The 25,917-nt window shown below is 36.7% G+C and overlaps 1 protein-coding gene across 6 annotated transcripts in view; it reads right to left on the reverse strand.

The window, feature by feature from the left end:
• Positions 1-25,917, reverse strand: part of LOC105477433 (EPH receptor A6) — a 950,680-nt gene that overhangs the window by 14,970 nt on the left and 909,793 nt on the right. For all 6 annotated transcript variants that reach the window (XM_071092526.1, XM_011733921.3, XM_011733919.3 and 3 more), the window contains one exon: positions 10,614-10,807. In XM_071092526.1, coding sequence (XP_070948627.1) covers positions 10,614-10,807 — 194 coding nt within the window. The remainder of the gene's footprint in view (positions 1-10,613; positions 10,808-25,917) is intronic.

The following is a 25,917-nucleotide window of genomic DNA, read 5'->3' on the forward strand; positions in this document are numbered from 1 at the left end:
TATATGCAATATATATGAAATATATATAATAGCTTGAGTCAGAGAGAATAAAAACAGAATTACTCTTATAAATTATGGTAAAAGTAACTCAGAATTGTGTATTTAAGTCATTCTGACAGCAAATTGTATTAGTTTCTTTACTAATTACAAATTAAAAAAATAATGTGTATTTTAACATGTTTTATTTTGCATGTTTTCAAAAATACTTGGTAGTAAAAGTGCTTTTATACTAATAAATGTGTTACTAAAGCTCTAGGTAATAAATATATCATTTAAAGAATTCTTAGATCTGTAATTTATATTAACTAGTAAAGCAGTAATAATCTTTTAAAAAAATTTAGTGTTTGAGTTAAATCTACATATTCTAAGTAATGAAAAACTCCCTTATTAGAAGTGAATCACTGAGTTATTTTTATTGGAATATTGAAATTAGTCCATCTTTCATTTGCTTTGTTTTTAAAGTTTTATAAAGTTAAAGAATGAATCTACAGAGACAATTAGAGGCATAGATTTTAAAGTTCATATTTGGACTATTTTATCAAAATATTTTTACCATTCACATTTGAACTACTTCAGTTTTAACTAGCAATTGATAAGCTACAAGCACACATGATTAAACCATGTGAAGTAAGAATTCCCCTACTGTGAAGCAGAAGGGCATATACATGCTATATAACCCTGGTATTGTTCTACTAATAATATAGGAATTAGGTCCTAAGGTTAATACTTAAGGCAAAAACTGTAATTCCCTAACCATTAAAATTACCCTTAAAAATCCTTTAAATCAGCCTAAAGTCACTAGGACCCAAGTCTTTTAGGAGCACAAGTTGTATATGGTACAACTCCTGAAGATTCTGAAAGGTGCCCTTGGAATTCAGCACAAAGTCCCTACTAAAGGCCTAGAATTCATTTATTTGGATTTCCTTTTCATTACTACATTGACCTACCTTTTCCTAAACTGAGGTCTAGCTGAAGGTGGAGGTGGGGTGAACAGAGATGACAGGGTGGGGTTGTACTCTTTATGTATGATTGGAATTAACATAAATTAAATGCATATACCTTGTGATTGATTACACTGTACTCTGTATTGGGTCTGGTTATCCTTAACAGTGACTTCTGTCCTTTTTAACATTACTCAGTTCCATTACATTTCCTATTTGGAGGCTGTTAAGCTGCATTCTTTTCTCCTGTACTACAGATTGCAATGTTATTTTGATTGTGGACTGTTTCATTTTAATTAACATCAAAATGATTCATGATTTGACCTAAAACAAAGGTCAGTCCTGTTGAAAGATTGGAAAGCTATCATAGCATCTATCTACCAGCAAATACTTGAACTGTTGCCATATTTATTCAAAGTTTCCTAGAGGTGTTTATGTTAATGAATATTGTCAAATAAAAATTCATATGTAAAACACAAAATAATAAAGGTCTCCGTGGCAAACAGAGTGAAGCAGATTTTTAAGTTGTAGTGTTTCTCAGAGTCTTCACTGCTCTAATGTGCATTGTAAATATGTAAGAGAATTCAGAATAGTTTCTATATTATTTTTCTAAATTATTTGACCAGTTTCAGGGGATATACCGTACTTCACTGGCCAAGAGGTTAAATATCAAAATGACCAGGATATCCTTGTTGCTTGTTAACATAAATAAAACCACATGTTAGAAAATTGAATGTCCTATTTCAAAATAACGTGACTCTCATATCTTTTAAATACTTGTCAAAGTAGTTTGTTAAAACTGAACAAAATTAAAAGAATGTATTAAAGTGACTTTCCCTTCATACTCCTATGTCATTCTCGATGCACCGACATAGTCAGATGACTTCTACTTCTCTCTCCCGAGATAACACTGGAATAACTCTTGAAATTTCATGATTTCATATATTTGGTGAGTGGAAATGTATCTTGCTAATTTTATGTCCTTAGTATAAAAGGTCATGCAAGGACATTCTGTATATTAAATGACTTAAATAGCCTATTTCCCTTGTTGAAAAGCATCTACTGTTTGCTTCCAGAATGCTTCAATACCAGAATTCCCTTTCTCTCCACGCATCTTCAGTGACCTAGTTACTCTTTGGCCTTTATACAACTGCCTTGGCAGTTGATTTAGTAAGGTCAGGGTTCCCTCATTGTTCACAGCCACTGTGCAATAACTTTTCTTTCACCTTATCTTCTAAGGAAGTTGAAAAATGTTGCTATTTTCTGGCTTCGAGGGCTTGGTACCATTATCCTCACATGAATTCTCTGGAATATTATCTAATAAACAATAAATGCCCTTTCTTATCAAACATGTACAATGATAAATTTAGTGTGCTATTTGCTGAGCATGTAGAAATTTGTGCTATTTGGTGATTAGTGAGTACTGCCCACCTGAGAAATATCTTTAGAGCCAAACCTGCAGCTCACATTTAAAAAAATACTTATTGTAGAATAGAAGGTCAAGGATCAACTTTTTCCTCAGAAAAATGAGAATGGGGGTAGAATTAGGAAATTTCAGGTATAACTATGGTCAATTTAGATAATAGAAAGGGCTGGAGCATAGGTATTACAGGTAATGTTACAGTATAGTAATAAATATAAAATTTAAATACAATAAAATATGTTAAAAAATGAATAGCTCTGGTAAGAGTCCAGAAGTTTTTACTCTAATGAGTCCTTTGAGTTCACAATAGTGCTAGCATTTTAACTTAGAAGTTCCTTAGATATGTCATCAATGTGTATCAATACTACCATTAAAAGGCAAGAAGTGTTTTGTCCTCAAAGTTTTCCATGTTTCATATTCATCATATAAATATATGATAGCAATGGACATACTAAAATGATTTAAGAAAGGTTCTATTTTGAGAAACACTATTGCAAGCTAAGATTCTGTTTTAATATGACAGACACCCTCACATGCTTAAAGGTTTTTCTTCTCTTACACTCTAACACAACTTCTTGTTTCCTAGCTCGTACATGTATATATGATTAGCAGAAATATGCAGATAGGGTCCATTTTATTTTATATTGCCTTCATTTCATATATTCATGAATGTATCCCATGTTTCAATAGTCTTCATATTCAAATGGGTATGTAATATTCTATATGTGGATGCTTAATAATTTGTAATTTTCTAAAGTTAGACTCTTAGGTTGCTAACAACAGTCTTTTAGTAGACGTGAGTATGTAGTTTAAGAGCATGTTTTTTTTTTTGTTTCAATTGAGTAACTTCTTTGGGAAAAATTCATAAGACAGAAGAATTGTTTAAAGAATAAGTGAAAACCCCCTGATGGCAGGAACACATCTTTCTATTTTATGTAGGCACTCACATAATGCTGAAAACATTATAGGAGTTCATTAAATACATGATGACTCAGACTCGAATATTAAATTCTGTACAGAAAAGTTTGGTCCATAACATGATGGCTGATTCATGATGAATATTTTCATATCATTCCAATAAATCAAAAACCTAGAAGAATAAGTACCTGTTGATATAGTTGTCAACTTATCAAATAAGATGCTGTTTATTTAAATTATTCCTTCTATTGTGAAAATGTTTGTTTATTCTGTCTTTATAGGTTTCAAGGTGGAGAAAGAGGCAGTGATAGCTGGAGTTGGGTAGCATAGGGTTAAGGGTTCACCTGCAATTATAACCAGACCTAGAGCCACAACAGCACATTGACTTAATGCAATATGGCTGCTTTTACACGAGTTCCTCATCTTGTGACTCAGGGACTACACTTCACACTATCCATTTAATGCATGAAATAATTCTGTCATACATACACTATCTACAAACCCTTTGAAGAAGCATTTACTTAATCATATATTTTTAAAAAGTCCTCTCTACAATTAAGGCTAACATTCAATGTGAACACATTAAATTAATGAAAGAATTTCGATATTTAAAACATTTTTAAAGTGTAATTTTACTCAAAGGGTTATAAAACCTCAAATGCATAGAAATATATAGATATAGATATAGATATTTTGTGCTTGTGGGTAACATATATCTGTTTTAAACAGTCTAACTCCACAGTGTTAAGGACATTAATTATTTTTTGTCAGTCTTTTATTTTCAGTAAGTCTTCAATTGTTTGTTATTTATATGATTATGTAAACATAATAAGGCTGATAAATAGTGAAAAATATGAAGGAATGAAAATTAAAATTTCACAGCAAAATTTAAAGTTGCAGATATGTTTGAACATTAAGAGGAACAGATGCAGAGCAGGGATAATACTTATAAAAAATTCCCCATAATTCCCAGTAGAGTACCCAGCACATGGTTCCTACGGCCAGAGTAATAGATCCCTGAACCTCAAGAAAAGCCTACTTTTGTGAGGAAATAATCCAGGATCAGAAAATAGGTTTCATGTCACATGCCAACTGCAATTCATTGGCAGTGGTTGTCAAAATGTGGTCATGAGAAGGATACTAAGGCAGCGTCTGGGCTTAGCAGGAGAGTGTTGTGATGATTAGTAATGTCTGCCATAGTGAGAAAAAGAAGTAAAACGTATTTGCCAGCACCAGAAAAATTCAATCTACAAAAATGTCTGAGGACGTAATTCTGGAACTATGTGATGTTACTGCCATATTTTCCTCATTTCTCTATATTGTTGCTATTACTACTTTCCTTTTTCAGGTAATGTTCTTCAAGTGGCTGGGCATTGTAGGAGGGTGTCTGGGGGATATACGGACTGTGTATTTTCTATTTATTCCCATGACTATGGTCATATTCTCTACATTCTATTATTTGCCTACTGGGACAAAATAACAGGCTGCTCTCCACTAAAAATTGTTTTTTGAATTTTAATAGACTCCATCTATGAATTTTGACTAGTCCAGACAAAATCTATCTGGAAATGTGAAAATGTACCCCCTTTTCTTATAATCATATTTTGGAAGCAGGGTTGTATTAGCAAACATCTTGCCCTTGTGTGTGATTCTATGTTGTATCCTGGAAAGAATAAGGACTATGGAGTTAGTGGCCTTCAAATTCCTGATCTACTCATTATTGCTGTGTACTTTTGGGAAAGTTAGCCTCTTTAAGTCTCCATTTCCGTTCTGAGAGATGGGAATAATAACAGTGAGATTAAGTGATATAACCAATAAAAGCCCCTAGTACCACAACTGACACATAGTAGGCTGTCAACAAAAGGCAATCATAGTTATTGTTGATAATATATATTAAGAGTTTGTATCAGTATTAATACGGATATTGATATTATATTATAAAGATCTTGTGCCAGCAGTTTATGGGAATTTTCTATTTTTCTTTTCTCGTTTTTTTGGTATGGGGTCTCTGTTGCCCCGGCTGGAGTGTAGTGGCATGATCATAGTGCAGAGCAGACTCGAAGTCCTGGGCTCAAGCGATCCTCCCACCTTCGTCTCTCAAGCAGCTGGGACCACAGGCATGTGCCACCATGCCTGGCTAACTGTAGTTTTTAATTTTTTGTAGAGATGGGTCTCATTTTGTTGCTCATGCTGGTGAACTCCTGGCTTCAAGTGATCCTGCCACCTTGGCCTCTCAAAGGGTCAGGATTACAGATGTGAGCCACTGAGCCTGGCTGAATTTAGGTTTTTCTAATGGGCAGGTGGAAGTTTCAAATCTCCTGATATATCTTTCATATTCTGTCTTCCTTCCACAGAACTTTGCTTATTATTCAATTTCAACATTGGTTTTGGCCAGCCAGTTATTTATCTGTCATGAAAAGCATATTTAAAAGTGCCAGCAACAAGAATCAAAACAAAACAAGTTGTCTATGACTTGGTGTATAGCGATAAACAATTTAGCAAGTGCTGATTATGCATTGCCTAGGTGGCATTGAACAAAATCTTCTCAAAATGGGTAGAAAATTTAACATCAAAATGTTGGAAGTTATTGTATTCATAAGACAGCATTATTGGTGCATAATTTGCTAAGTGGAGAGAGAGAGTACTATTCAGTCTTACAGCATTATTCACAGTTTTTTAAAGAAGAGGTTCTAAATAATGGTATTGGTATGGGCTTTTCCCTACCTTCATGATTCACATATTACTGGAAAGCAAGTGCTTTAAAGTTACAAGATAGACTAATATGTACTACAGAAGCTGGTAGTTGCAGTTGCTAATAGCTAAAGTCTTATACGATCCTTAATTATGGCCCAGTGGGTAGTAACAATATACAGTACATATGGTGTCTTGGCCTGGGCAAAGCATTATTTCTGAGGTAGCCGACTATCATAGACTGGCATTGTCCATCTGGACAACTACTGCCCATCCCTGATATGACATTTGAGCTGATAGTCAAGAAGCCCCTAATGTGTCAAATTCTTTGTCAGTGACACGCTGGGGACCTGGAGCAGGGATTAGAAGAAAGCATTATTTTCCCATTACATTGAAACCCTGTCCTAAAGGATATTGACCAGCTGACTACGGCCTGGTGCACTCAGTAGACTTCAGTGTGTGGAGTAATCAGGGGCGAGGGTTGAAGACAATGCAGAACAAATGTGTAGGACAATGTGGGTGAGGGTGGGGGAGGTAGGACTGGGTGAAGGGTCACCATGTAATTATCAAGCCACTTTGTGCTATTAAACTGTAGGACCCCAGACCTAATCTTGGACTCTATGGGAAAATACTTGGGGTTGGGAGCAGCTACAAGGTTGGTCCTGAGGGTTAGTGGAGAGGGAGAAAAAGGTGTTTTAAAGTGCATGGCCAGGCACTACTCCAGATGCTGTTCTACACACAACCTTGGCGTTAAGCTGAGTCGTTTCTCCCAAGGGCTGTGCATGACATGACAGCTACAAATAATTATTTGAAAGGCAGTTATAAGGCATTATTATAAACTGAATGAATGTGAGGGTAGTTTGAAATTCACATTTATGAAAGGATAACTGCTTATATTAATACAGTGGTCCTGCAAACTAGTTTTTTACTGTTAGTTGGATTTAGGGTTATACTTATAATATTGCCACATTCACTTATATGGTATATCTATACACTTTCTTGAGTAGGAGAGAAAGCAAGCATGTTGGGAACTGCACAGAGCTCTGAATATTCCCATGGGAGTGTGTCAGGCACAAGAATATCAGCAGAAAGGAAAAGGTAACTGCTGCACCAAATAATGAAAGCCTTCTCTGACCAACATTTTTTCAATTTAGGTACTCGACTTTTGAGAGGAACGATTGCATATACAGGTTTATGAAATTTCCAATATGTTAGTATAAAATTATTAAATTTCCAATATGTTAGTATAAAATTATTAAATTTTCAATATGTTATTATAAAATTATTAAATTGTGGATTTCATGGCCTTCCTCATCCCCTCTGTCACTATAATTTCTTCCCCTCTTACTATTCTGTCAACAGAAAGGATAACAACTTCTCAGGTGAGTCTTGAGAAAAAAGCAATTAGAATGGAATAAAAACCATGGGGACCTAGCAGATGAGAGAGTAATATCAGCATATAAGTATGAGAGAAATCTGGGGGTTGGGGATGCTACAGAAAAGGAGAGTGCAGGAGAATTTGAAAAGTGTTGCTGTGGATTATACACCTGGACTCCTTTTCAGGTTTGAGAGATATAGGAGAAAAGATGGAAATTCTACATATGTTATGTTTCCTTAATCCAACATCACTCTGGGGCAGACAACTGGGCTCTGCGATTTGGGAGATAGAGAAGCAGTGTCAGTTTTATGAGCATAAAACAAACCTGGCGTTCTTTAGCTAATATGGCTATCCTTTAATCTATCATGTCTCTTCTCCCTAAACAGTCTCAGCTCTCTGGAATCATGAACAGAGTGGGTGGGTGGTATTGGAGGTAAGAGAGTGGAGCAGGAGAACCCATCCAGGCTGCTGTGAAAATGAGAATGCTGATAAAGGTTCAGGCATGTGAACCTTAGAACACTGATTCTTTTTGTTTTTTAAACAAAAGTATATTATATTAATGGCAAAAACAGTAGCACATATGTCTTTGCCAGAAACAAGGATAGCAAAACAGTCACAAAACTTCCATTGGGTTTCCCAGAGATCAGACTTTAGAATTGAATCAAGGTGCCAAGTTGGTATAAAGCACCCAACTTTTGGCCTGCGTGCGGCAGTGCTATGGCAGAGCTCGCCACTCATGGGGCTCTTCCACTAGACTGCTGAATGGCCCACTAAGTCACAGACCTCTGGCCCTCAGATACACCCTCTCATCTTGACTTGACCTCTGGATCCCTGTTACTTTTTGACACTTTCTCATCTTAGATTCTTCATCAATATTTTCCAAATATCATGATCATTCATAATCTTGAAAAAGCAGGGAGGAAATTGTTTTATCTGCTTTTCTTCAAAAAGGTTTTTACATGCCTGCTTCTATAGCTATAGCACAGTCAGAGAGCTTTGTTGATGGGCACTGATTGTGGATTCTGTTAACTCTAAACCACAACGAGGGGCCCAGATTAAAGGATTTCAGTTTACAGATGCCAGTATCCTCTTCCATTAATGCAGACTCACTACTAGCTCCTTCTCCTCAATACTATAGCATGACCAAGTCACCTCAATAGCTGATATAAAAACAAAAACCAAGAAACATTTCCTCTAACTGCTTTTCTTTCTCATCAGAGACAGGTTTCTTGAAAAAAATTGGTACTATGTATTGCTCCTTTCTCTGAGCTCATATTCACTCTTCCTCTATTGTAATCTGTCTGACACAACTTTATTGAAAATGCTGTACCAAAGGTTGTGCATGCACACCTGAATGTCTTATTGCTGAATCCAATGGAGACATTTCATGTTTTATTTTACTGCAATTTTGTGAGGCCTTGGACATTATACTCCTTGAAACGCTCTCCTCTTTTGGCTTCTATGATACTGCTCTTCCCTGTTTTCCTGATTACTTGTCTGGCTTCTCTTTTTCAGTTTCCTTTGGGTACTTTTTGTTCAGTTCATATCTTAAATTAGAGGGTTTCATCCTTTCCACTACTTATTTGCATTCTTTATATTCTCTGTGAGCTATCTTAACTACAGTTAAAGCTTCAGCTACAATCTATATGCTGATGATCTTCAAATCTACATCTCTAGCCCAGATCTTTTTACCTAGGTTCAACCTATAAATATAACTGTCTAGATGTCCCACAGGCTTCTGCAACTCAGCATGCTCAAAATGGTCTCATTTCTATTCCAAAAACTTGTCCCTCTCCCTCTCTCTGTGGTAATACCATCAGCCAGCTGGTATAAGAAAGAAACTTGACAAACATCTTTGATTCTTTTTCTCCTCCATCCTTCCATATTCAATCAGTGACTAAGATGCATTGGTTTTCCTAATAATAAATGTTATTACTTATTATTAGAAAATAATAATAATAATAAAATTCTCTTATCTCCTGACCCCCAAGCTCATTCCCATTTCAGAAGTCCTGATCTTTTCTAGCTTTATTTACTGAAAACGTTAAAACTGTCTCTGTTTCCAGTTTTGTTCCCTGTTTTGCACTCACAGTGTAAATCGTCCCTAGAGTGATCTTTCAGAAATGCAAATGTAATCACGCTATTCCCTTGCTTAAAATCCTTCCATGGCTGTCCATCGCTTTCATGATAAAATCCAAAGTGCCTTTCCTTCCTTTACTGTTTCCTGTGTTGGACTTCTTTAGGGAAGATGGGCCAGAGTAATAGTTTAATCTCTAGCTATTTCATGCTTGGCTTCACTTTACTGAGGCTGCCAATTAGTGATTTAGAGGTGAACTCTTAAGTGCTCTGCTGTGAACTGAGGTCTGTTTCAAATAGTCCTTGAAGAGCCTCGGCCTTACCGTCACTGAAAACCTGCACTGGCTTGAACCTGTGATCTGAAGTTGAATGTCTGAATAGCCCCCAGCCATCCCCTGAGTGAAGAAGGTGAGCTTTGGATATACGTTGGTGATTTCTAAGTCCAATGTTTCCTAAATAAAGAAATGTTTTAAACTTAATGATATTCAAAATGTAATATTTTCAGACATAGAAGATAGTCTTTTTTTTCTACGCTTCTTCTTATAATTGCACTTCACAGGGAGGTGAGTAGGTCTTCTCAGGTCTACTGACTTTTACAAAATGGTGTATGAGTGCCTCTGTTTTCTTGTCTTGTTATCTGTTCTTTTCTGGTTTTGGAATGGAGAGTAACAACAACTAGATGTGATCATATCAGCAGGAAATATCCTTCCTCTGGGCTGATTCACAAATTGCCCCTGTCTGGCTTGCCATTTCAAATTGAGGAACAGAACATAGAATAGGCAAGAAAATTAAAAGGGCTGCCCACACACACACACACACACTCTCTCTCTCTCTCTCTCTCTCTCTCTGTCTCTCTCTCTCTACTTCTAAAGGTAAGGAAGGATCAATCGATTTTAAAAGGCTATGTAAATATCAAAGACCCAAACAGGACAAGATATAAAGAAAGTAATTCAGAAAGATTAGAGAGAGACAAAAGGGGAATCTGTTATCTTGTATTAAAAGAGTCCATTTTTACTTTAATGTTAATAATTCTCTTTTTCTGCTGATAAATGAAATATGGTTTCTACAAAGTCAACAACTAGACAGTTATCAAGGCATTATTTTCCTTTTTACCTGTTATTCTTATTTATAGCCTGAAAGAAACTATAATCGTCAAGAGGAAAAAGCTCAACATTATGCCTCTTACACAAGGATGTCCTCCACCAGGGTGTGAAGGGCACTGGGATTTCGGATCAGTTTGTCAAGGAAGCTGACAATGTCAGTAAATTTTGGTCTGTGATTTCTCTCCTTCTGCCAGCAATGGAGCATCAGTTGGTGTAGAGATGCCGGACAGCCCATGGGAGCTGGAAGTCTGTACCCTTCTTCAATGGACAGAATGACCTAAATGCAAACATATACAGATTACTCTCTTATTTTTAGGCAGTAATACATATGCTATGTTATAATTTCTTTTTATACAAGCAGAAGAAGCCAAAATAATGGTAAGCATGACAACTACTTGTGAGTACAAGGACCTACATAAGGATAAATACAAAAGCTGTGAACAAAAATTGCAAGTAGCTCCAAAGCATCTGCTCACCCCTATGAGAGGAAAATATGTTTTAAACATGTGCTACCAGTATAGAGGAGGTTAAGTTCATTACAACCTTAAGAAATAACTTTTTTGTGTGACTTAGCTGGAACATCTCAAAACCCAATTAGAACATCAGAAAGTCAGTGTTGTGATTGATGCATTTAGTGCAAATTACATATAACAAATGTCTTAAGTAAAAATTTTAAGAAAAATTCTGCTGAAGCACTGATTTCCTGAGTCATTTTTTATCCTTTTATAATAATGTCAATGTGTATTCTGTTTCTGTCATCCCTTCTTTCTTCATCAATGATTTAGTTCCTATTCTCTTACATTTAGCTTTCCCTTAGTCTGACACTGACCTGATTATTAAGTCATACTCCTATAACTCCTAAGGTCATTTAATCCTTAAAATGCTATCACTGGCTAACTTAAGGCTATAGGGCAATAGGAGCATGAGCTTGAATGTCCTCTGAGCTAGTGTGCTTCAGCAGAACTTCTGTGATGACAGAAATGTTCCCTCTCTACAACATGGTAGCACACAGTCACATGTGGTTAATGAGCACTTGAAATACAGCTACTAGAATGAAAAAACTGAATTTTCAACTTCAGTTACTTTTAATTAATTTAAATTTAAATGTAGATAGTCACATGTGTCTAATGGCTACTCTATGGAATGGTGCAGCTCTCGGGAAAGGAATCTGTATAAGAGACCAAAGTTAAGAGTAACAAGATAACAGTAACTATTTTTCTTGGTACTTAAGGAAATCACAAGATAAGGCAGGAAATTCATCTGTTTAGTGTATGTTCTACCTTCCTAGCAATATGATAATACTGACCCTGAATTTATATAGCCTAGGTTTTTATGAAATGTTCAAAAGTATTCATGTGAACATTTATTCTTGTCTCTGGGGAAAAGACAAAAGAAAGTGTTTATTGTCACCATTGTTGAGTTTGGAAAACAGAGGAACAGACTAATGTTTAAAGACAGGCAAAATTTAACTTCCCCCTCCTCTGTCCCTCTCAAAAAAAACCAAAAACCAGAAATATAAAAATGCAATTTGATTTCTTTTTAAATTTACACCACTGGACATGACTCTAACATATTCTTAATTTATGTTAGAGGCTGTTTGTAAAAAAGGAACAATATGTCTTCAGGAACCTCTTAACTGTGAAGTTTTAGCTTTTTAGTAATAGGGAATTTATCATAATCTCATCATTGTCTTTTTGACCAGACCACTTTAGCCTGTCAGGATACTAGCATTTTTCTATTCATTTTATATTTTGTTATTGAACAGGATTTTTCTCATCTGTTTTCTGACTACTTTTACTGCCAACTAGGCTTGGATTTTAAGATTTTGTTACACGTTTTATTAAAGCAGGATGTGTGTAAAACACTTGCAATGCATCAAAACTATTGCGTATAGCCCAGAGAAGTAACTGAGAAAAATAGGATAGAATTCCTTTATAAAACAGTGCTGAAATCCCACTCTAGGAGTGCTTGATAGTCAATTTTCCAGTTATCTAATTATAAATGCATGGAATAAAATAGGTGACAAGTGAGGTTATATTCTTAGAAAAAAAATAGCTCCCTTTATTATCTACCATGTGCTTCGTGCTTTGCATATTTTTATTCATTTGCTGCTTAAAATAGCTCAATATGGTAGATATTATTATCCCCATTTCTTAAATGAGACAATTTAGACTCAGAGGAATAAGGAAACTTGCCTAAATTCACATAGCTAGTAAGTGGCAGGGTTGAAATTTGAACTAAATTCCTTTTAACTTACAACATTTTCCTCTGACCACGCCCCAGAAATGCTTTTTAGTTCTCATGTTATAACATCTTCCTCTCCAATTTCTTACCACCCAATACAATTTTAGTAGTGATTACCATGCTATCTTTTGTCATGGCATCTGCTATTTGGACTTCAACATTTTTACTCGGATCCTAAGTTTAATATTCTGGGTAAACAAAAATTATTTATTTCATAGTTTGCAAAATATAATCTCAAACTGAATAGAGTCATTTCTTAATGCCTCTGAGTCTTGTGCATGTATCTACAACTGCATCCATGACATTGTAGTGTAATTTTTTATCTGCCTTTCATCTCAGGCTGTACATACTGGAAAGCAGGAATTATACTTCTAAATTTTCTGTGCTCATCGTTTAGTACATTGCCTGACACATTAATAAATATTATTGACCTAAACAAATGCTATTAGAAGAAATTTTTGGATTTGTCTTGATAGAGGAGCAGATTCTTAGAAAACTTAGTGTCTCGACCTATTCAAAATAGATTCAAAGTATAAACATGACAGCATTTGAAGTCCTCTCTGAAGGAAGTTATTGATTTAAAAACTGCTGCGTCAAGCAGCCTTGTCTGAAAATGATTTCATAATCTCACTCTGGGTTTCCTGGATAAGAAGCCAGATGAGACTGGAAGCTTGCTCTTCTCTAAGAGGTAGGTACTTGACCAAAACCTAGCTTCCTGTAAGACTTGGGGCTTCTGACTCCTATCTAGAGGGTTACTATTTTCCACTGGCCCCAGGTCCTCAGCTTCAGATGACTCCTGTAGACGGTTGGCATCCAAATCTAGAATGCTAGATTGCTTACGCCTCTTGGCAAAGTTGCTCTCATGCATGCCTTGTAAGAGTGACGAGCAGGTAGGTTCCTTTGCCTGGAAATTTTACCCACAATGCGTCCAGTAGAGCATGTGGTCCTGGCCTCTCTGTGGGGACAGTGGGAGGATCAGAAGACTCGTGACTTTTCTTCTTGCTGATCTCTGGCTTTTAAATTTCCTCAATTCTTTAACTTACAACCTTGCAAAATATGTCCTGAGCCCTGGCTCATGACAGGTGCCAAACACAAAGGGACCCATCTCATAGGAAAAGAGTAACAATAAAGCGATAGTGACATTATAAAAACAGATTATTAGCAATTATTGAGATCTCTTGAGTACTTTCAAGGCCAGTTCTAAACGATGTTCATGTATTAACTCTTTTAATCCTCACAATAACTTTATGAGGTAGGTATAATTGTTACCTCCATTTTACAGACAAATAATCATAAAGAGAGGTTTAACTTGCCCGAGATCACACATCTGAAAACTGTCTTCAAAGGTAGTCTGATAAGAAATTTATATTTTTTAAAGTAATTCACAAAATTGCTTAAAAGATGTATCTTTCTAACAGATTTTTAAATTTATTCATCCAAAGAGATAGATATTAAACACTTACTATGTACTATTGACCATTCTGTGTTCAAGGGATAACGTAACAAGTCAGGTATATCTCTGTCTTTAAGAAATGCATTATCTATTGAGAGTGACCAGGGACTATGAATATGAGAAGTGCCACATAGAACAGGCTGTTCTGGGAGCGTGTGGGAGAGGTACCTAACCCAGCCTCAGGAAGACTTCTCGCAGGAGGTGACCGGACCTTAAGGGGTATGTGAAAGGGTGGAGGGCCAAGTGGGCGGGTTGAGGAAAGGAGATGTGATCTAGAATGCGAGTAGATTTAGGTGGCTAGAATAGTCTTCAAAGAGAGGAATGGTGAGTTTTGAGGTTGGGAGGTTACGTAAAATTATGTTTCTTGAGATCACGAAGGATTTGGCATGATATAAACTTAGACTTTACACAAAGGGGAAAAGAATTTTAGAAAGTAAATTTTGTTAGATTTCCCATTTAGAAAAGCTCACTGTGGCTGCAGTGCGGAGAGTGCACTGGGGAGTCAAAGGATCCAGGAAGGAGCTTTGCAGTGGTCCAGGCCTTAGTGGAAGCAATGGCTGTGGTGTTCAAGAAGTGAACTGATTTGACAGGACTGGGCTGAGATTAGACGTGACAAGTAGAGGGAGGAGACAAACAACTTCTAGAATTTTGGCTTCGTCAGCCGGCGAAGAGAGAGGACAGAGGAGAAGCAGCAAGTCTGGGACTGGAGTGATGATGAGTTCAATTTTCTATGAGCTTTCTGGTTTCAGATTCAACATATATACCTTTGAGAGTTTATTATGTGTCAAGTTCAGAGCTAGGTGTTTTAACACAGTTTACCTAATTTAGGTCTCAAAATACTTTATTATTTGAGTATGATTGTACACATCTTATAGGTAAGAAAACCAAAGCTCAAACTGATTAAAAGATTGGGTCAATATCACATAGCAAGTAATTTCATGAATAATAGCTTAATATTATCATCATGATAGCCTCTCGATCACAGTAGTGGTAGATAAAATCTGTCCTGAGTCTTGCACCACATCTCTGACTCATTCCCCCAGAAGCAGACCTTGAGGTCTCTTTGTGGGACTCATATACTCCATGCCTTCACTATCACCTATCTCACCTATCTGCTTATGGTCCCCATGTCTGCAGCTCTAGCTCAGCTTTCTCTCCAGATTTCTATATTTATCACCTATAGGATACATCGCTTCATAAAGGTATCTTGGATTTATTTTGTGCAAAACTAAACCCACTCCTCCTTTGGGATTTTTGTCCTTTAGGAAGGGTACTGCCATTCTTCTAGTGATTCAAGTTAGCGGTCAGGGAGTTATCTGGGCCTCTGCCTTTCCTGTTGCTCAAAATTAACTGATCATGCTGATTCTACCGCCTTCATAAAATTTAAATCTGTTCCATTTTTCATTCTGTCTTCAAATGATTTATTTCCCATTTTGATCACTGCAAAGGCCTCCCCATTGGTCTCCTCGCTTCTCCTTTTCCTCCACCAATCATCCCCCACGATGCAATGAAAGCAATCCTACTGAAGTAGACCTGTGATCATGTTTCTCCCATATCTGAATTTCTGCAATGGCTCACCATGTGCCTGGCTCTCAGTCCTCACCTTTGCTGTGTCCCGTTTTACCTTTGGCTCCAGCCAGTACAAAACATTTGTAGTCTCTCAGCTTGGGGGCACTGAGCTCCTCCAGAGCAGTGACTGTTTCTTTGTTCCATGTGTTCCCAGCATCTAGCACAATGCCTTGTTAAGTCAAAGAATGGAGTGCCAATTGACATACATGATTTATGAAAGCTGAATTTTCAGAGAAGCTTGAGAAATCCTATATTAACCTTTATCTTCATAAACATTTCCTTTGTGGAAAGTTTTGCTTTAGAAGTATATTCTGATTCCCTAATTAAGGACTGACAGGGAGCAGCATATGGGGTGCTTTGTCTAAAAGACTAATTGAGGTTTGTTGTTTTAGGATATGAAAGGGTGGCAATTAACTAGAGAGAATTTTGTAACAGTTTGGTTTTATGATATTTGTAGGCTGTCATCCTTTGGGAGAAGAGTTATACAAGGTTATACCCTTATTTTAAAATGTAAGAAGAAAATTAAAATAATGTGAAAAAATATGAAAATGACTGCAATGATAATTTTTATGAAAAGTTAGAAGGAATTAGATTCTGCCAGAAATTATTATCTTAAACCTGGCTGCTTATTCTAAATAGATCATACCGGTTTCTTGTCATTGACATCACAATTTTTAACAACCTAGAATCAACAGAAGGCTCAGTTGGGGCACATTCAGCAGGCTGTTCTGCTCTTGCTGAATCTGAGGAGTTTTCCAATTTTCTTGATGGTTTCTGAATCAAAGAAGGCAATGCACATCTTATATTAAGGAAAACAAGTATTAGACAGTCAATAAGAAGATATTGAGACATCTCTGAACAATACTATTGAGCAAGGACTGCTTAGACTCTGCAGGGTATTACATTTTTATGTTATAAGGCTGCTAGGTACCTCCAAAAGAGAGGCACATTGAATTTAGTTATTTATACAGTCTTTTAAAAAGAAACTGTCTCAAAATTTAACAAGGGATGAAATGTACACTAGAAAATGGAATATGAAATGATTTTATTTTTATCTTCCTTCTAAATATTTTTCACATCTCTGTGGAAAACCTATAATTTCAGGTAGAAGGGGGATTGCAAAGCAGAGAGTCACAGTCTATACTTACTTTTTGTGATAACGATTACTTATACAGATTAGGACATTTATATTCATAATACGGTAACACTGAACACACTGGTAATGCATTTTCCTGGTGTGCAATATAAAGATTGTGTCTACATGAGCCAAAAAAAAAAGAAAAAAAAAGAAAAAAAAAAAAGAAGGAAAAGAAGAAAGGCAGAAGAAAAGTGGTTGTAAGTAAATAACACTTGTAACTTTATACTTTCTGATATGGCTTGACTGTGTCCCCACCCAAATCTCACCTTGTATTGTAGCTCCAACAATCCCCACATATCATGGGAGGAACCCAGTGGCAGGTAATTGAATTATGGGGGTGTGTTTTTCCCATGCTGTTTTCATGATGGTGAATAAGTCCCATGAGATCTGATGGTTTTATAAAGGGCAGTTCCCCTGCACATACTCTCTTGCCTGCCACCATGTAAGACATCCTTTTTTGTCTTCTACCATGATTGTGAGGCCTCCCCAGCCATGAGGAACTGTGAGTTCATTAAGCCTCTTTCCTTTATAAATTACCCAGTCTCTGGTTATTTCTTCATAGCAGTGTGAAAATGGACTAATATACTTTCTCATTCAATATTTTTCAACATTCAGAATGTATAACTCAGTTAAAAGCAATCAAATGCCAAATGAAATTAGATATACTAATAAAAAGATAGAAAAAAGGGCTTACAGTGATGAAATATTTAGACACAGAAAACACTTTTTTCAGAGACTAATTTGTTATTTAGCCTAAGATTTTGTTTTTAAATTTTCTTCTTAGATGTAAGATTGAAAAAAAAAAAAACCAACAACTTTCTTAAAATCCTACATTTAAGACAATTCTCCATTGTTTTTTTCTGGAAGTCACAATAGCATGTCAAGGACCTATATAAAATGGAAAGCGTTGGTCCTTTAGGAGGTCTCTTTTTTTCGGATTGTTCAATGAGAGGACAAAATGAGGAACAACATGTAGGACTCTCATAGGTCAAAAAGTTGTTGATGACATGATTTATCATTTAAAAAATCTTCATTCCTAACAAAGTCTGATTCAGTTTGTAAGTCATGGAAACATTAGAGAAGGAGTTGCCTGAAACCTCACTGAAGTCCTAAGCTGTCACTAACCAAGCTCTGCTTTTGGGCAAGTCTCTGACTCTTCATTGACAAGGAAAAGAGGACTGGATTCTGTTTGCAATAGTACCTTTCACCTCAAAAATCTATGTTTCTGGTCATTGAAACCAAAGATTTAGTCTGTAGGAAATTTGGTAACATCTCTAGATCTGGAGTTTCTGTAAATTTAATTCTGGATTTGGTCTCCATTCTAAGGAATATTTCTCACAGAGTTCCAAGTGCTTAGATGGACCTCTATGCTGAGATAAAAATACAGACAGAACCAGAGTATATCCTCATAAAGTAAAGCTAGGAAGATTTGGGGTACCACAGTGTTTCTTACTATGCCAGTTCCTAGACAACAAATCACATTTTTGAAAATACAAGGACACAATCCAAATCTACTTTTCTGAGACTATTTTTTTCCTTTAAGAAGCTGATGTTCTTAAGACTTAGGGCCATTTCCCAAGCACTCTCTGGGAAAATATGAGATTTCTTCACTGGTGGATAATTTTGATTTTATAAAAATAGTAGACAACTCTAAATAATACATTTCCTGGTTCCACTAAAAATCTCTAAAAGCTATGGAAAAATAGATTATGACTACAAAGAAAAAGGGAATTTGAAAATCCCTCTTTGTAAAGGCTCCAAAGAGCATGAAAATGAACAAAAATCATAGGATCTAAAGCTGGTAAACACATTTCTTCCAAATAGAAATTAAAGGTATAATTAATTATTTATGAAAATATTGCTGGCATGTACACATGTTCTAGTTTTGTGGTCATTCAGTTAAAAAAATTTTCCCTTGAAAGTTATACTGTGGAAGTACCATATTGGTTACTGGTTTCTTCTCCTTGAAACTTATTTGAATTGTTTATGATTGATTACATCTCATAATATCCCCTATTATTCTTGCCTCTGTAGCAGACGTACATCATACTCATGTAATTAGTATGTATTTAATTAAAATAGTGCAATAGCCTATTTACCAACAGTAGGAATTACTGAAAAGTTAGGAAAAGGAAGGTCTTTTTGAAAATTCCTTTGGTAGAATACATATTCAAATAAATGTAAAAAGTCTTCTGTAATAAGGAAGGTTGAAATAATAGAAATGGGCTTTTAGCAATTTACTGTAGTGTCTTACACAGATCATTACACTAGGACCATTACATAATAAAGTAGAATTTGGAAAATCTAATCAGAGGCAAAAATCGGAAATGACTGGACTCTCCTAGTCATAAAATCATGCTGCATTTCAGGTAAGTGGATTCTACATTTCCACCATTCTTGGCTGAAGTACTGACACATAATTGAGAAAGATTATAGAATTATGAGGACAAACAGGAAGTACAGTAAAAGGTTATTTTCTTCCTTCTTAAATTTGGAAGAAACGAATCAATTCAGCTAAGATCAAAAGGTTGTTTCCGACCACATCACCTATAAAAATAAAATTCTAATGACAAACTCCATATTTTTCCCCTTCAGGTAAGTTTCAGAAAGCAATCTAAAGCAAAACTCATTATTATTTAAAAGCATTTGAAAAGCAAGGAGGGAAAAATAAATGAAAACAAAAACACTGAGAAGCATCCTGTTTCCTAGTAAACCTCAAATGAGATGCTCCCTGATAGCAGTTCTCTTTTTGGGAAACTGAACTAGTTTGGTAGCTAGCATATGCCTAAATGATACCATACCCAGGAGGCATTTGGGCTTCAAACTGCTTCAAGGTGATTTTTATTTTTTAGTAGCATCATGTCAGGGGAAAGAAAACAAAACAAAACAAAACCCAAGACTCCAATCTTACATTTAGGTCATTAGCTTGAGCTAAGTCACCTCTCATTTAAGTGTCGCTACGTTTTTCCCTACATATGAGCTCTGTGGGGATTTGGTTATTTAATGTTGCCTGCTGTTCATGTTTTGCTTCCATTTTCTTCTGTTAAGTACATTACGTGGTGTAAGTGTTGGAGGGAAGAACCGCAGTGCCCTTGGTATCATCTTTGGAGCATGTGTAACTCTAGCATTACAGTGTACGTCCATTATGTAGTAAGTAATAATTATTTTGAACTTGGATGAAAATAACATAAAACATTACCCTGAAATACCTTATAAAAAAGAAAAAAATCTTCATATGCTAGAAAACAGCAAGGGACTACACACTTTCAAGGTACTTGTGAAATGTTTCTGGTAATAGGTTAAATATGTCAATCTTTAAAATTTGATTTTAAGCTACTGCCTTAAATATTTTTAAGAAATATAATGGCAGTATGGTACATTTTTTTTTTTTCTTTTTTTTTTTTGAGATGGAGTCTTGCTCTGTTGCCCAGGCTGGACTGCAGTGGCCGGATCTCAGCTCACTGCAAGTTCCGCCTCCCGGGTTTACGCCATTCTCCTGCCTCAGCCTCCCGAGCAGCTGGGACTACAGGCGCCCGCCACCTCGCCCGGCTAGATTTTTGTATTTTTTAGTAGAGACGGGGTTTCACCGTGTTAGCCAGGATGGTCTCGATCTCCTGACCTCGTGATCCGCCCGTCTCGGCCTCCCAAAGTGCTGGGATTACAGGCTTGAGCCACCGTGCCCGGCCAGTATGGTACATTTTTAACATCAAGACAAAAATCCTGTGGAAAATATTTATATTTCCACACAACTGGGAGTCAATCCACATTCTTTTGCTAATAGGAAACAATAAAAATACTACTCTTGTGATAGAGTAGCAGGCATAATTAAATGTGCTTTGATCTCATTTTGTAGAACTGTGGTATGAAGACTCCTTTGAAAATTAGACATCCACAATAGAGCTTAATGGGTAAAAGCATGCATTTTGGAGTAAGCAGGGGGCCTGAACTTTTGTGTTATCACTAACCAGCTATGTAACCATGGGTAAGCCACTTGTACTCTCTAAGCCTCAGTTATCTTATCTAGAAATGGGAGTAATAATGGTTACCTACATCAGAGAAAAAGCTTGAAAATTAAATGAGCTAATACTATAAAATACTTGGCTCATAGTATGACCAGAAAATATAAGCTATTATTACCATTGATTAAACACCTATGTACCAGATACTTTACATATATTATCTCTAATTCTTTCAAATTCCAGAGCTGGGTATTTTGAACCTCAGTATACCCAGTATCTCAGAAAGCTTTAACAACTTGCCTAAGATTATACGGCTAGTGAATTGTGGATCTGGGATTTGAACCCAGATCTTTCTAGCTAGAAAGCAGTGGTTCTTCACTGGGGGTGATTTTTCCCTCCATCTTATGTTGATGACTGGACAACATCTGGGACATTTTTGGTTATCACAGCTTGGGAGGGTTTTACTGGCATCTGCTTCTTAGTGGCTGAGTATGCTGCTAAATGTGCTGCAAAGCATGTAACATATTTATCTGCAAAGAATTATCTGGCCCCAAATGTTAATAGTGCTAAGGTTGAGAGATCTTGTTCTAAAGCCCGACTGGTCTTTTCAATATAATCTGCTGCCTCATTAGAATACAGTGATTCACAATGTTAATATTTTGCTGTCACTTGATACTGAAGTAAATAAAGTTGCTCTTGAAAATGATGTATACCAAAAAAGTAATATACACCTTCTGATAGCACAACTGCATTGCTTTGGGGAATTCCTCCCTCACTGGAGGTAATTATGGGGAAACTGCCAGTTACAGTGCTCCGACTACCTCTGAATGCACAGACTGGCATATAAACCTAGCTGGGGCAATCATAGTATCCATTTCCCTGGCATGGTTTTGTTTTAGTGTTGGGCAAGGTCCTAACAAAGCCAGCCAGAGTCTCCTCTGGGATTGGTGTATGAATTTTCACAGAAAGAAGGTCTCATTTTGCTGGGGTTGCAAAGCTGGAAAACTGAGCCCTGGAGTGTACAGAAGCAGACAGCGAAGAACTTAGCAGTAGGAGAGAATGAAGTCAATGCCCCTAGCAAGCACTAAAAATCCTGCGTGAGCCTCTGGATTGAGCAATGCTGGACCACCTTCTTAGTTTCATGATGAAAAAATTTCCTAATTTTTGCTTATGTTACTTTGGGTTAGGTTTCTTTCATTTATAATCAAAAGAACCCTGAAAAATAGAGTCTGCATGCTATGCTTTCTTGGCATATATATGTATCAAACAATAACTGTATTTTCACACAGTACTGTTTCCATTAAAAAAAAAAAAGTAGAAGGCACAGAATCCACCCTTAATGAGTCTACATTCTATTTGGGGGTGGGGATAGACTTAAAAATACCAGAATTTTATCTCTTTACCTACATAGTGGGTTCTTTGAGAGTGAAAACTGCATTTTCTTTTTCTCCTTTTTTTTTTTTTTTTTTAAGATACGGGACTTCACTCTGTCACCAGGCTGGAGTACAGTGGCACATCATGGCTCACTGTCACCTAGAACTCCTGGGCTCAAGCCTTCTGAGTAGCTATGACTGTAGGTGTGCGCCACCACACCCAGCTAATTTTTTCTATATTTTTAGAGACAGGGTCTCGCTATGTTCCCCGCACTGGTCTGGCACTCCTGGGAAGTGATCTTCCCACCTCAGCCTACCACAGCATTGATTATATGTGTGAGCTACTATACTTGGCCTACTGAAAACTGGATTTTCTAATTACCCATCCCCACCCACATGCACATTTGGTCTAATGACTGGCGCATGCTTAGTAAGTAATAGCTGAATGGCTAGGCAGATGGCACCTGCTGTTATATTTTGTTAGGTCTTTTACGGACTAGTTCTGTGTACTCTTTTTTTTCTCATTTCCTTTCCCTAAAGTATAATACCACTGACCTTTGGGAAACTCATTATATTATTCACTAAAACGGATTCTGCAGACTCAGAATTGCTCATTGTAATAAAATATACAACAGTCTGCAGAACGGAGAAACTCATAAAAACAATCTGAAATTTCTTAAACTAATTTAAAATCATAAAGCATGGTAATATTCCATTTGATCTGTATGAATAGCTTTGTTAAACTCACTAAATTGTAGTAAAAATATAAAATATTCTCACAGAACATAGTCAAATTTGTATTGTCTATCACATTTTCATTTAAAGTAGGCCTTGCTTGGAAAAAGTCAAACATAATACCATATTTTGATCAAATAAATGAGAAATGCAGGACAGATAGGGAATAGCCAGTATTTGGAGAGAGCAGCTGGGAAGTTTTTGATTAAGCTATTTCTGCTTCCAAACAAAATCCTGGTTACAGGATCTGTCACAGTTATGCTGACTTCCAATATGTGAAGCTAAACAGAATTTCAACTCTCTTTACTGCAGCAGCAAAAAATATTCGCAAGATACATAAAAGATTTTAGCTCTGACTATTTTCCTGTAGTCTTGGATTGATGTGAGGACCTCAAGGTTTGGGTTTTTTTTTTTTTTTTTTTTTTAACCCCCCAGGTCTCCATCCTCTTTTTTCTCCCTTTCCCAGATTCTTGCTTGGATATTCTTTGGTAATGCACGTCAAGACCATGACAATACAACAGCTTACACCCTACCTGGTGGAAAAACAACCAGGCTCTGGGTGGAGGAAGAGTTCAGCCTTGTGCTGTGAGCATTGGCAACCCTGAACCAATGAGAATGAGCTTAATGTTGGAACTCTATTCCTGGCTGCAGCATCTTCTCCCAGTTCCAGATAGAGCCTCTGTGGCCAAATGAGGTTTAATAGGCAAAAATCACTCTCTAAATGGTCATCTTGGACACAGATCACCAATATACATGGCCAGAATGGCTGGGCAAACTTTTGGGCAAGATCCAGGAAAGGAAGAGGGGACAACAAGGTTTGGACTACTTTAGGCTACAATTATTAAGAACAATTTACATGGTGGTCTATGTTGAAAACTACACATTTGGGCAAAAGCTGCTCTCCTAAAAAATCTGTCTTGTGGTCTGGCATCTTCATTTGTCCTTCTGTTTTGTGGACATCCTATCTAATTCTTGGCACCTCTGCAGAGATTCAGGAAAGTCCTAAACACCAGAAAAGAATATTATGAATCATTCCTTATTCCATTTGCTGAGAAAAATATAATAACGATTTCTTCAGAGATTATAAAATCATAGCATGTTACTGTTAAAGTGGACATTAAAAATCATGTAACCCCTTTCTTGTATTTATTGAAAGTGAGGCACTTTTAAAGTTAAGTGTCTTTCATGGTTGAGTTATGGTTCACATAACCGTGACCATGGTTACTAAATGGGTGGTGCCATAATCTGGGGGACAGGGGCCGGGCGTGGTGGCTCACGCCTGTAATCCCAGCACTTTGGGAGGCCAAGGTGGACGGATCATGAGATCAAGAGATCGAGACCCTCCTGGCCAACATGGTGAAACCCTGTCTCTAGCAAGAACACACACAAAAATTAGCCGGGCGTGGTGGCGGGCACCTGTAGTCCCAGCTACTCCAGAGGCTGAGGCAGGAGAATGGCGTGAACCCGGGAGGTGGAGCTTGCAGTGAGCCGAGATCGCACCACTGCACTCCAGTCTGGGCGACAGAGCGAGACTCCGTCTCAAAAAAATAAAAAAAAAAAAAAGAAAAGAAAAGAAAAGAAAAATCTGGGGGGCAGGAAAAATCATGGAACTGCTCTTTATATTTATTTGTATCCTCCTGTTATAAGAATGTTTATGAATGTCTAATAATGATTATGACCTTTATGACCATAAACAATTACTTTTATGAATACATTTTGCAATATATATATTTAAGTCAACACACCAATTCTTATTCTCTTCTCTTGCTTTTTTCCCCCATAGCAGTGATTGTCATGTTATATACTATGTCTCTTACTGATTTTGTTTATAGTCTGTCTCCCTCCCGTTAGAAAGTAAGCTGCATGAGGGCAAGAAACCACTGGCCCTATATGAGGAGCTACGTGGACTGTAAACAAAACCACCATGAAAGATACAATTATTCCTCTTCTCCTTGCCCATGGCCTATTCTAGAAGTTTATTGGAATTATTTTCTAAGAGCATTAGTAAGTCACCACTATGAGATTTTAAGGAAATATGTCACTTCTCTATGCCTCGGTTTCATGACCAATAAAGGGATTGGCCTAGATAATCTTTACAGTCCCTTCCAAATATAGTATTTGTTCTCTGGTGAAAGCCTAGGTCCTAGAATGGAGAAGATATTCACTAAATAGTTTTAAATGAATATATTAGTACAGTAGTACTTGTATGTAATCTGCAAATAAATAAACATATGCCATGTATGGATGCTCAATAACTTCTTACTGATACCAGTATATTAGTAAAGTTTGGGGCCCTCTGAATTAGAAATTTAAAAATTTTTAAGTCTTCTGGGAACTGGTTAAGACAATAACTAAACAGAATATCAGTTAGGGAGGTTACTTGAGGTGCAGCCTCTTCTGTGCAGTGAAGACTGTAACTCATCTGTAGGAGGACTTTTTATTCTGGGCATTTGCTTGAATGGCCTATTTTAGTTGTGTTAAAATAGAACAAGCAGGCAAGCATTATCTTGAGTTTAGGGCAGAAGAGGAACTATGGTGACTGAAACCAGGGCTTTTACTACCTAAGGTAACTGATTAAAAACAAAACAAAACAAACAAAATCCCAAAACACGGGTTCCTTTTGAAAGTGAAGCAACAAATTTATGCCTCTGGAATTCAGTTTTACGAAAAACTGGAAAAGCAGTCAGGAACAGCCCCAAACAAAGTCCAGTGGCTTTGAAGAGCAAAGGGAAGAGCAAAGGGGTTCTTCAAATAAGATTCCCTGATGAATAGTAGACTGTAGGCAAATGACCCAGATCTAAAAAGTCTAAGTATTGGGGGCGTGGAGCAAAGGTTGCTGGTTACGGTGCACTTCGTCCTTAAGGGCAAATGCTCTGCAGGGCCCAGCCACACTGGCTTTGCAGTCTGATGTTGTGC

Source organism: Macaca nemestrina, chromosome 2, assembly GCF_043159975.1.
Source record: "Macaca nemestrina isolate mMacNem1 chromosome 2, mMacNem.hap1, whole genome shotgun sequence".
NCBI lineage: Eukaryota > Metazoa > Chordata > Mammalia > Primates > Cercopithecidae > Macaca > Macaca nemestrina.